Source organism: Oryctolagus cuniculus, chromosome 13 (genome assembly GCF_051225735.1).
Source record: "Oryctolagus cuniculus isolate XC-2025 breed Fujian yellow rabbit chromosome 13, ASM5122573v1, whole genome shotgun sequence".
In the NCBI taxonomy this organism is placed as follows: domain Eukaryota; kingdom Metazoa; phylum Chordata; class Mammalia; order Lagomorpha; family Leporidae; genus Oryctolagus; species Oryctolagus cuniculus.
In genome coordinates this window covers 54,881,021-54,893,613 of record NC_142879.1, presented here as the reverse complement: position 1 = coordinate 54,893,613, position 12,593 = coordinate 54,881,021, and the positions used below count along the sequence as shown (strand labels likewise).

Below are 12,593 nucleotides of genomic sequence, written 5' to 3'. Positions count from 1 at the left end.
TGAATTCAGTGGCCCAGGGTGGCCATGGGGGAGACCCAGCAACCTGTGCTTCCCAGGGCGTGATGAGGTGCCCGCTGTGGGGCAAGGGTGATGACACGGAGGTGGTCAGGGAGAGCACTTGGCCTTTATTCAAGAGGTGGCAGTGAGCTGGGGCACGCAGGGCTGTCTCCCGGGGTCTGGCCGTGCACTGCAGTACTCACTGTGCGAGTCCCATCTGCTTGTGTATGGGCCACAGCTCTGCGGACGGAGTCGGCCTCCCTGGCAGCGACTGCGCAGGTCTCCTGCGGCCTTGGTCCTCCCCCGGGCACCCTCTTCCCTGGGAGATTCCTGCACGGGTGTCCTGTCCACCACTACAAACTTCAAACACTCCCATACAACTCAGCAGACACGTACGTAGGGTTTTAAATGCTGACCACAGTGCTTTCAAAGGTGGGATCGTAGACTACTATTTAGAGTAAAAGTCCCTTTAGAGATAGCAGACTGCATTTGCAGATGAGAAAAGTAAAGCTCTGAGGGGTTGAGTCACTTCCCCAAGCTCACACAGCTAGCTTAGGGGTGGAGGTAGAACTTTCTCCATTCCACACTCCCAACAAATGCAGGCTTTGCCAGGACTTAGGTTAATTGATCTCAACTTCATGTTGATGTATTTGAGAGAAAAAAAATTCACTATTCTCATATGTCTCTACCAGAGTTATTAACTGGAATATGTGCAAAAAGAGGTGGACCTGGCTGGGAGTCAGAGGTTGAATCTGTGTAAAATATTGGGAGTTAAACCTCAGAAGGGAATCGTGTGGCTCGCGTGGTTTGAAACACTTTGTCATCCACTTGTGGCATGGCTTGTATCATTCTGGAAAAGTTAGACGTTGCATGTTCTCACAGCACTTCATTTGACTCTGTGTGCTTACCCCAGCATGTGAGCCTCTGATAGGCACGTGCGGGCAGAACAGGCTCCTGGGCAGGATGAGTTAATGTGCGGGGATTCATTAGCCAAGCGCATGACGGACAGTGAGCCAGTAGCTCTGTCTCCCTCTTCGAGGATGCTTCCTGGCATCCTGCCCTGTGCCACTCAGCTTCCCCTCTGGACTTGAGCTGGGGACAGTTGGATGCACGGTTGCCATGTACCAGCGGGTGAAGATAAGCCCGTAAGGAACCTGGAGTGGAAAGAGCTGTGTGACAGTGAGGGGCAGCTGTGCCGCAGGGGAGCTGCCACCCCCGGGGAAAGCATGTGTTCTGTCGAGGAGGATGAAGGGCCTCGCTCTATGGGGAGTGAGAGTGGATTTGCAGTGAACTGACAAAAATAAGTACGCTTGTGCTGGTGTGGCTGGGGCAGTATCCTGTACGCTTCTAGAGCTGGTTAGCAGAGTCGCGTGGATCCTGGGGCTTCCACTTGTCCACTTGTCCCCCAGCTGAGAGTAGAACAAGAACCACTGGGGGAGAGGGGGAGGCGTTAGTGGAGTACTGAAGACACCACCTGGGACACCTGCATCCCATATCAGGTGCCTGGGTTTGCGTCCTGGCTCCTCCTCCTCTGACCCAGCTTCCTGCTCGTGTGCACCCTGAGAGGAGGCCATGATGGCTGCGGTAGTTGGGTCTCTGCCTTGCACATGGGAGACTTCAGCTCCAGGCTTCAGCCTGGCCCGGCCCCAGCTGTTACAGACCTCTGTGGCATGAACCAGCTTTCAGGATGTTTTCCTGTGTCTCTGCTGCCTGCCATCCTAGGGCACATCTCTCCTGGGGGTTTGCATTGAGTCCTCTCTTGCCTGGGCATGGCCTTTGGCTGGCCGCGCACAGCCAGCCGCACCTTTGCCCACCACTGTCCACGGGACTCCCTCAGTGAACCATCCTGTGAACTGGCCTTGACCGAGCACCTGTGCTGTGTGTCCCTACAGGTCTCCCAGGCAGCTGCAGACCTCCTGGCCTACTGTGAAGCCCACGTGCGGGAAGACCCTCTCATCAGTCCTGTGCCTGCGTCAGAAAACCCCTTCCGAGAGAAGAAGTTCTTTTGTACCATTCTCTAACTGCAGTCGGTGCCGACGATGCCTCCTTTTCTGTCTGTAAAATTCCCTGGTGGAGACCGTGCATGCTCTTAGCTTAGGGACATAGCCCACACCCATCCCTGCCCAGCCTCCACGGTGGGAGCTTGTCTCTCTCTCTTTTGTTTGGTTTCTTCATGGCATTCACTGTCACCTTTTTCTTTTCATTTTTAAGTTGTTTTCATTACTGATAAAGAAAATAGACTTTTTTTAATAACCAAATAACAAATGTGCCACGTAAGAACTAGTACATATTGGAAGGTTTAGATCTGCGAACATTGATTCCCAAGTTTAAATTCACCAAGTTAGTCAGCTTCCATGGAAAGTGTATCGAAAAACCGTGCCCCAATATCCCCCACTGAAAATCATTTAGATCATATGAAAGTGTCTTAATCCAGTGAAATACACAGGGAAGATTGCCATCTCCCTTCCTGCAGTGAGTGGTTCTGGGCGCTCTCTGTCTCCTGTGTTTTCATCCCATTTAAGGGAAGCAACCCATGGGACTGGAATTTTTCTGCACACATGTTTTCCCGAGACCATGTGGCCCAGACGCTGGTGGGTGGCCCTGGCTTCCCGCTGTTTCCTGTTGGCCACTGAAGGTGGGCCTTCCACAAGGAGACCCATGGGGAGGACATTGCAGCAGACCAAGGGGGACTGTGCCCTGCAGGGACTCCCTGTTCCTGCTGCCCCCTGTTCCAGCCCCTGCTCGGCAGTTATAATGTGGGCGCCATTACTTGAGCCCATCTGGCTGCAACACTGAGCCCTTCGGGGATTCCTGCCCCCACAGGGGTGAGTGATGGCAGCAGCAGCCCGCTGTGTGACAGCCCCACCCCAGCATCACCTGTGTTATTTAATCCTCCCGCAGTCAGTACCACGAAGGTGTGGCTCCGTTTGAGAGCGAATAAGAAGGGAGATGCAGAGAGATTGCCTAGTCTGTTCCAGGTTGTAGAGTTGTGGGAAAACTTCACGGAAAGTGGAATTAAACTTAGTATTTTGGCAGAAAAAAAAATAGGCAATCCATTCATACAAGGAGTCTTCAGGAAGTGCATGTGATGATTTCATGGGTTTAAATTTTTTTGTGTCAACATAGAGTGTTATGATTCCTTTCTTTCATGGACTGTTGGAAGGCTCCTCGTAGCTAGTAAGCTGGAAACTGTGGTGCAGGCACTGGGGCTCCCGAGCGCTCGCTGAGCCCCGAGCTATGCTGCCTTCTGGGTTTGGTCGCTGGTAAGCAGGCAGATGACCTGTAGTACAGTGTGGCCGTAGCACCCTGTGGCCTCAGCCACCCCCTGCTCCTCGCAGCCGTGCCGGCAGGAGGCCTGCGGAGCGTGCGTGCTCACGCAGACTGTAGCAGAGGAGACCTGGGCGCGCCAGGGAAAGCTGGGCGGCAGTGGATTGGGGCTTGGGTTTTCTGAGACAAACCTGCAGGCCCCTTCTAAGCCAGACTCCTGGCACCCCTGGGGAAAGAGGGGGAGAGGCTGTGGGAGCAGAGAGCTCTCTGTGAACTTTGCTCTGTTCCATCTGTTTGGAAGCTGCCTGTCTCCTTGGCTGTGACGGGGCCCTGCTGTGTGATCCAGGGCGAGCCCTTGTGCACCTCAGATGTCCTCCCCTGCACACGAGGGGCGATGGCGGTTACTCCCCCTGCCTGTCTGCCAAAGGTACTGAATGCCAAGAGACAGTACAGGGAAGAATGTGTGACTTCAGGATAACCGTGGCTCAGTCGGATGAGTAGCATCACGGTGCCTAACGGAGAAGCAAACCTAGTGGCCCGCGCCCTGCGTGAATGGTTTCAGTGCATCTTCGTTCCTCACTGCTGCTGTTGAAAGCTCACCAGTGATACCCATGTTGTTAGGAGGCTGTGTGCTCAGACTACAGCAGAACTGCACACTAGGCGTGATGACGACCCCTCCAGTCCTCCTATGGTTTGGTTTCCAAGCAGGATCTCTGTATTCTGTGGCCCATGTCAGCATCGTTAATGTGATACAGCCAAGCACAATCTGAAAAGGCCCATCAGAGAAACCGAGAAACTGGAACAGCACAGAAAACTGTGGCAAAATCAGGTCAAGGAAAAATGTGCTTGTAGTTTTCCCCAGACCTCCTCCTGCTTTGGTTTTATTTGTCCCTGCGTTCTGCCTCCCTCTTTTCTCCTTTTCCTCCTTACTTCCCCCAATGGGTGCTTTTCTCTCCTGCCCCGCCTCCTCCTTCCAAACCTTTTTTGGAAGCACTTTTTGTGGGTCATCCCTTCTAAAGTGTTCCTGAACTCAGTTCCCACTTCTTAAAGGTGCATGCGCACACATGGGCTGTACGATACACAGCCACAGCAGTGAGCCTCCTGCCCCTCCAACAGTCGGGGGAAGGTGACTGCAGTGAACCTGCGTGGGCGGTGGAGCGCAGTGTAACACAGCTGCCCTGTTTTCAACGTGGTTCTCCAGTGTTTGCCAGCCCTTCCCACGGGATACACAGGAATTGACTGGGACGCAGTGCCCTCCTGCCACTGTGGAAGCGGCGGCAGGAAGGTGTTCCTTGTCTCCCACGCACCCCCTTTCCAGCTCTGCACCAGCCAGTGGCTTGGGGTGAGCTACTGAGACTTCCTGCCTGGGGGCTGTGAGCCATGGAGATGAAGGGATAGGAGACTCCTCCCAAGGTGGCAGTCATCTGGCAGGGGAGGTGTGGAGAGCTGGAAGGCTACAGGGAGGTGCGTCCCCTGGTTACCCTGTCGCGGGATGGCAGGGTCTTGGGAAGACCAGTGCTGCTCACTGCTTGGCCCCACTAAGCTATGTGTGCTAACACCCATCTTCCTAAATCTCCTTCCAGATTTCTATCAGTTCTTGGCTCCTCCAAGCACCAACCAGTATGTTCCATATTTTTCCATGAAATCACTTAAGTTGGATGTAAATGCCACATGACCTAATAATTCCACTGCTAGGTGTTTGTCCACCAGAAATGTGTACATATATTCACCAAAAGAAATGCATTAGGATGTTCATAGGAGCCCTTCGTAATAACCGCAAACCAGAAAGCACCCAGATGCTCATCTTGAATGGGTAAAAACATTCTGGTATGCTCACCCTAAGGCATTCTACACAGCAGTGAGAATGAATGGTCGCTATGGCAAGTAGGGTAATAGTTACTCTGCAAGAGGTGGGAATCAGCAGGGGCACGCAGGGAGCTTCTGGTTGCTGTTTCTGGTTGCCACGTTCTGGGTGTGTTCAGTTTGTGAAAATTCTTTTGTGTCCGTTGGATTTGGGTGCTTTTCTATATGTATGTGATACTTCAATAAAAAGTGGACTTCTGTGGCTAGCAATTGAGAATCTGGTTGCTATTTTGTTTTTTATTTTTTCACACTTTGCTCAACTTTTTACTCGTTAGGTACAGTCTATAACAATATGCTAATGATAGCATCATCACTAACTCTTTGAGAAAGAGACATAGAGAGAGAGGATGCACAAGTCCCTATCTGCTGCTCCACTCAAATGCCTGCAGTGGCTATGACTGGACCAGACCGAAGCCAGGAGCCAAGAACTACATCCAGGTCTCCCACGTGGATGAGAAGAACCCAGTCACTTGGGCCATCACCACTGCCTCCCAGGGTCTGCATTGGCAGAAAACGAGCCAGAGCCGGGAATTGAACCCGGGTGGCCCAGTGTGAGATATAGGTATCTTAACCACTAAGTCAAACCCCCACCCGTGGTGGGGCATTTTAAGTGTGTTTGACAACATTTTGAAATGGGATGCATAACTAGCAGCTGTGTGGGCCCCAGCAGCTGGTTCCCGGTGAACAGAATATGCAAGTGCCTTGCTGGAAAACAGTGTGGAATCCTGACACTTCCCAGTGGATGAGTAAGGTGGTGCTGATCACCAGGAGTGAATGGAGACCACGCTTCTCGGGGCGGAGCCCAGCGGAGGGACCAGGATGCACCTTGAGGCCATCCGGCTGGCAGATACACAGGGGCCAGAACGGCGGTCGCATCACATTGCTCCTGCGGCTCTGCCCCAACCCTCCGGCTCGGCAGACCTCGGACTGTTTCTCTGCTGCTGTCAGCTCCCACGTGGCCCTGCCATGTGGAAGCCCAGGGTGATCACAGGAGCATTGCGCTGGCACCCCTGCGGCCTCAGTCAGAAGGTCCTGTCTTTGATCTGAGCTCCAGCTCCCGTGGAATCCAGCGGTGGCTCTGACCACTGTCGGAAGCACCACGCTGAGGGAGTCCTCAGAGGGGAGCTGGCCAGAGGTCAGGAAGATTTTGTTCTGCAGACTGTTCGGATTTGAGATGAAATCCTAACACGGTGACAGCAAATGTTTTGACCTGAGAATGTAGATGATTGCCGTAGATTATTCAGAATTTATGTATGCCTCCATTTCCTCGGCTATTGAGGGTGGGAGGACGCACCAGATCTTGGGGGCAGTTTTTAGGGAGGTTTGGGACTATGCTCCCTACCCTACCACAATTTTCAGCCAGGTCTGAGGGGTGTACTCCCCTGCCCTGCCCTGCCCTGCCCGGGAGTCGGGGCCCAGAGCAGCAGTGGGAGAGGGCAAGCGAGCATCTGCCCGGTTTTATTTTATTTATTTATTTATTTGCCAGATAGAGTTAGAGGCAGAGAGGAAGGTCTTCCTTCTGTTAAATGGCCGCTACGGCCAGCGCGCTGCACAGATCCGAAGCCAGGAGCCAGGTGCTTCCTCCTGGTCTCCCATGCGGGTGCAGGGCCCAAACACTTGGGCCATCCTCCACTGCACTCCCTGGCCACAGCAGAGAGCTGGCCTGGAAGAGGAGCAACTGGGACTAGAACCTGGGGCCCATACAGGATGCCAGTGCCGCAAGACGGAGGATTAACCAAGTGAGCCACGGCACTGGCTCCCATGCCCGGTTTTAATGATTTGGAGGCACACGTAGCTGCAGCTGGTGGCAGTTCTGCTGCTCACGAGCGGACCACAAGCGGACATTCCAGTCTGCTTTTAATCAAAACCCCTGCAGTGGTTTCTGTTTTAGCTGCATGTAACTTACTAACTTGTAAGATTTCCAAATCCTTATCTAGTAACTAAATACCTGCTGGTATTGTTGTAGCCACTTATCTTCAAAGATTTGCGTGTGATGTGGGGTGGCCTTCAAGGCCCTGTCTGCTCTGGCCCCTACTTAGCTCCCCAGCATCACTTGCACACAGCACTCCTCAAAACCCTGTGTTCTACCCACACAGGTCATTACTCAAACCCACCTCACACATGTGTTCCCTGCTGCCACAGGTCCTTGCACCTGCTGGTTCCGCCACCTAGCTCACTCGCCATTCTTCTCTTTGGTACTTACTTTATAGATCCTGACCCAAGAGTCACTGAAGGCACAAGCCTTCCCTGACCTCTCTGAGCAGGCCCAGCATGGTTCTCGGCTCTCGGCCCTCGCTGGAGTGAGGCTCCCTTTCCCTGGTTGCTGCAGTTTTACATTCGTATAAACGATTCGGTGAAGATCTGCCTCCCTGCTGTGCTGCAGACGCCATAGCTGAGGCGCCCTGGTTTTACTCACCATCCTACCCCCCGCACCTGACACATCACCTGGCTGTGATAGGTGCTCAATGACTGTTTTCTGAATTAATGTGTCTAAGTCACGAATAGGCCTTTTTTGACATTGAGTGCTTCTCCTTAGGGGTTCTCTAAACTGCTGACTGCTGTGAATGAACCCTCTGCAGACTGCAACGTGGTAACCAGGGGAAACTGAGGCAGAAACCACTGTTTGTTGTGCCAGGTACCTAGCAGAGAGTGACTTTTTAATCCTTGCAGCGACTGCTCTGAGATTCACTATACTCATACTGAAGGTGGGCATTCCTCGTGCACCTGTGGAAACAGTTCAGATTAACTACAGCGTCAAGACAGCTTCAAATTGACTGGATTGGAACCCACATCAGCCCACCGGCAACACCACTGCTTGCTGTTGAATCGAGGGGAATGGCCATTTGGCCTGGAGGTTGAGATGCCCACATCCCCTGCTGCAGAGCCTGGGTTCAATGCCCAGTTCTGGCTCCTGACTCCAGCTTCCTGCTAAGGCAGATCCTGGGAGGCAGTGGTGATGGCTCAAATAACTGGGTTTCTGCTGCTCCTGTGGGAGACTCGGCTTCGATTCCTGAGTCCTGGCTTCTGTCTTGACCTAGCCCCAGCCCTGATAGATTCTGAAGTGTGCCAGTGGATGTGAGCTTGCTCTGTCTGTCTCTCTTTCAAAGCCTCTCAAGTAAGTTAAAATTTTAGAAAAAGAATTAAAAGGCTCTCATCTCCTCTACACCCCATTTAAAAAAGAAAAGCTACTCGGAAACCATGAAAACACACTGTTGACTTCATAGTATTGTTATGCTTTCTTGCCATTTAAAAACCATAAAGCACCTGCCAACTATAAATGTACCTTCACACTGTGTAACTGAACACTAGTTTAATTGTGGTAATTAAAGCTAGGGGTGGGCCGCTCCTGGTAAGAAATGAAAGAATAGCTTGGAGAGGAAAGAACATTGTTCCCTAAAGCATAAAGGTAGCGTTAGTCAGTTTAGTTCACTCCTAATGTCCCTTATTTGGAGAAGGGAGTATTGAAATATCTCTGGGGGAGAGAGACCTGTTATTACCATGGCCAGGTGTGTGTGCAAGTCTTCATTTTCTGAGCTTTCATCCCGAATCACTTAGTAAGATACTTACATTTACTTGGAGCTTTTACATTTTTTGTTATGTTTTATTTTTCTGCTTTTAAGTTAAATTAGACTCAATTCAACTCAGTTTTAAGTATAAGCCAAATCCTGGGGCAGAATAAAGGAATCCACTGTTCTGAATGAATCCAGATGAATCCAGAGCTTTATAGCGTCAGTCGTCTGATTCCTGTTTCCTGATCAAATGATTAGTTATTTTCATCCATCTCTTTTTATAAAAAGGATTTTATTTATTTGAGAGGTAGAGTTACAGATAGTGAGAGGGAGAGACAGAAAGGTCTTCCTTCCATTAGTTCACTCCCCAGATGGCTACAACAGCCATCTGCGCCGATCCAAAGGCAGGAGCCAGGTGCCTCTTCCCAGTCTCCTGGGCCATCTTCTGCTTTCCCAGGCCATGGCAGAGAGCTGGATCGAAGAGGAGCAGCTGGGACTAGAACCGGCACCCATATGGGATGCTGGTGCCGCAGCGGGGGATTAAACCACAGTGCCACAGCCCCAGCCCCTCATCGATCTCTCTTTTAAGAGTTGTATTTACTTATTTGAAAGCCAGCGTGACAAAGCAAGAGAGGGAATGATGGAAATTTCCATCTGCTCGTTCTCTCCCCAAATGGCAACAACAGCCAGGTCTGGACTAGGCAGGAGCCAGGAGCCAGGAGCTCCATCAGGTCTCTCACCTGGGTGGCAGGGGCCCACATATTGGGCCATCTTCCACTGCTTTCCCAGGCATGTTAGCAGGAAGCCACATTGGAAGTAGAGCAGCCATGACTTGAATTGGTGTTCTAACATAAGATGCCAGTGTCACAAGTGGCAGCTTAGCCTGCTATGCCACAACAGTGGCTCCAGTTATTTCATCACACAACGTTTTGTTACTAAATGAGAAGATCTCCTGTGTTATATTATCAGGTTGCCAGTCAGAGAAATGCTGCAGTGATAAAGAAAGTCAATGTTAGAAGAACCAGAATCCATACATGCACCCAGCCCAACACAACATTCTTGGTTTTCTTGAGAGTAAAGTCCCTCCAAGTCATTTCAACTTTTTTTTTTTTTTTTTTTTTTTTTTTTTTTTTTTTTTTACAGGCAGAGTGGACAGTGAGAGAGAGAGACAGAGAGAAAGAAAGAAAGGTCTTCCTTTTGCCGTTGGTTCACCCTCCAATGGCCGCCGCGGCCGGTGCGCTGCGGCCTGCGCACTGCGCTGATCCGATGGCAGGAGCCAGGTGCTTCTCCTGGTCTCCCATGGGGTGCAGGGCCCAAGTACTTGGGCCATCCTCCACTGCACTCCCTGGCCACAGCAGAGAGCTGGCCTGGAAGAGGGGCAACCGGGACAGAATCCGGTGCCCCAACCGGGACTAGAACCCGGTGTGCCAGTGCCGCAAGGCGGAGGATTAGCCTAGTGAGCCGCGGCTCCGGCTCTCTCTCTCTTACACTCCTCTCTCTTACACTGTGCCTTTCAAATAAATAAATCTTTAACAACAAAAGAAAAGGAACCCTGGCTTTGTCACTGCTCAAAGATTTCATTTCCTCATGGAGTACGAGGAGAACAGTAACACGTGTTTCACAGGGCGTGCTGGAGAATTCAGTGAAGTAACACGGATGTAGCCCTGGCTAGACGTAGCACGTGCTCAATCCATAGGCATTAGCTGGGTCACATTTTAAGCAGTTGCTTAGGGAAAAAGGCCACGCAGAAACTCGAAATCTGAACTAAGCCTGTCATTTACCAAAGACACATGGAGGGAAGGTGGCCCACACCAGCCAGCAGCCGGACACATGTGACTACAGGCCTTTTACCCATGAAGTCACCCCAACACTCCTGCCTGTGGAGGAGGGACCTCCATATCTGCAGAGGGGAGGAGACCCCACCGCAGCCAACCAGGGAGGGATGGCCACGCCCACAGCATATGCCCCCAAACTACAAAATTGCTGTTGAGGAGGGTGATGATGACAGCCGTCTGCAGGAGGTCAAAGTGTTCGGTACAACGTCCGGGGTCTGTGATGGGACGCCGGTAATCGCCCGAGGGGGTCAACTATTCAGTGTCTCCCGGGGCCTGGGCCTTACTCAGTACTGATGATCAGTGCTGTCTCGTGGCGAGCTTGTGTCCCTATCTATGCTGGGTTTTACCTCTGACGGTCTGGAGGAGCATACGCTGGGCCAAGATACCAAAGGCTGGGCCCCTACTCCACAGTACCAGTTCATGCAGGGACCTGAATCAGGCAGGTGAGCCATACCCAGATGCCAGCAGGGAGAATGGCTCCAGGCAGCCAGCAGGGGGCGTCAAAGACTGTGGCTGTCTTAGCCAGCTTGCCTGACTGGAGCATGTTTGTCATAGACTGGGTGGCTTGTAGCAACACTGCTTTATTTCTGCATGGTTCTGGAAGCTGGGTGTCTCAGATCAGTTTCCCAGCATGTCCGGGTCCTGGGTTGCAGCCAGCGGGGAAGCAGGGAGAGAAGCAAACTTCCTCAGAACTCAGAAAGGCACTACCCCCTCATGACCTCATCTGATCCTAAGAAGCCCCCAAGGGCTCCCCCTCCTAGTGACATCCCACTGGACAGTAGGGCTTCAGAGTGTGAATGCTGGGGCACACAAACGTGGAGCCCATAACAGTGGCTACTGGGGCTTGTCCATGTCCAAGCACAAAGTGTTGAGTCACTGTTAAGGGCTGCATTGTCTTCCCCCAAAACCTCAAGCATTGTAGTCCTAGGGCCCACTGTCTGTTTTGGAAAATCAAAAAATTGAGCTAATATGAGGTCATATGATGGAGGTCCTTATGTGAAGAGGACACTGGGACACAGACACACAGATAAGGAGGGAAGCCGTGTGACAACGCAGACAAGGACAGCGTCTGCCAGCCAGGGAGGGCGGCTGCAGGGAGCCAGCTCTGCTCGCACCTTGATCTTGGACTTGCAGCCTCCAGAGCTGTGCGAGAATAACTCTCTTGACTGAACCACCCAGTCCGTGAGACTTCATGGTGGTAGCTGTAGCAAACTTGTATAATGATCAGATCCTTGTGCATGAGGGCCCTTGAAAACTTTATGGAAATGGAATTAAAAGATAAGTCTGGGAGCTGGCAGTCAGCCTAGTGCTTAGGGTGCCCCCATCCCATACAGAGTCCTGGATCTGATCCCCAACTCTGAACAGATGCCAGCGTCCTGTCTGCCCTGGGGGACAGCGGTGATAGCTCAAGTAGCTGAGTTCTTGCCTCCCATGTGGGAGACTGCATTGAGTTCCTGGTTTCCGGCTTTGAACTGGCCCAAACCCTGGATGCGGTGGGCTTTGGGCAACAAGCCAGCAGATGGGAGCTCGTTCATTCTCTCCCCCCCCCCACCGCCTGCCTCTTCAAATAAATCAATGTTAAATTTCTTTTTAAAAAACATAAATCTTGGAGCCGGCGCCGTGGCTCAATAGGCTAATCCTCCACCTTGCGGCGCCGGCACACCGGGTTCTAGTCCCGGTCGGGGCGCCGGATTCTGTCCCGGTTGCCCCTCTTCCAGGCCAGCTCTCTGCTATGGCCAGGGAGTGCAGTGGAGGATGGCCCAGGTGCTTGGGCCCTGCACCCCATGGGAGACCAGGAAAAGCACCTGGATCCTGGCTCCTGCCATCGGATCAGCGCGGTGCGCCCGCTGCAGCGGCGGCCATTGGAGGGTGAACCAACGGCAAAGGAAGACCTTTCTCTCTCTGTCTCTCTCTCTCACTGTCCACTCTGCCTGTCAAAAAAAAAAAAAAAAAAAAAAAAAAAAAAAAAAAAAAAAACATAAATCTTGGTGCAAAAAAATTTTGAAACCCACACATAATTTGTTAATACAAGTATTATCCACAAACTTTTTGAAGACCTTTTATAGGGCTTACTGGTGCCAATCCATCTATTAAGTCCTTTACAAATACCTCCTTATAAATC

At 51.8% G+C, this 12,593-nt stretch overlaps 1 protein-coding gene across 2 annotated transcripts in view; it reads left to right on the top strand.

Annotated features, from left to right (window-relative positions):
* GNG4 (G protein subunit gamma 4) overlaps positions 1-5,342 on the top strand; it is a 73,293-nt gene extending 67,951 nt beyond the window's left edge. For both annotated transcript variants that reach the window (XM_008268237.5, XM_089311617.1), the window contains one exon: positions 1,890-5,342. In XM_008268237.5, the coding sequence (XP_008266459.1) occupies positions 1,890-2,018 (129 nt within the window). In that variant the 3' untranslated portion in view covers positions 2,019-5,342. The remainder of the gene's footprint in view (positions 1-1,889) is intronic.
* The last annotated feature ends 7,251 nt before the right edge of the window (positions 5,343-12,593 follow it).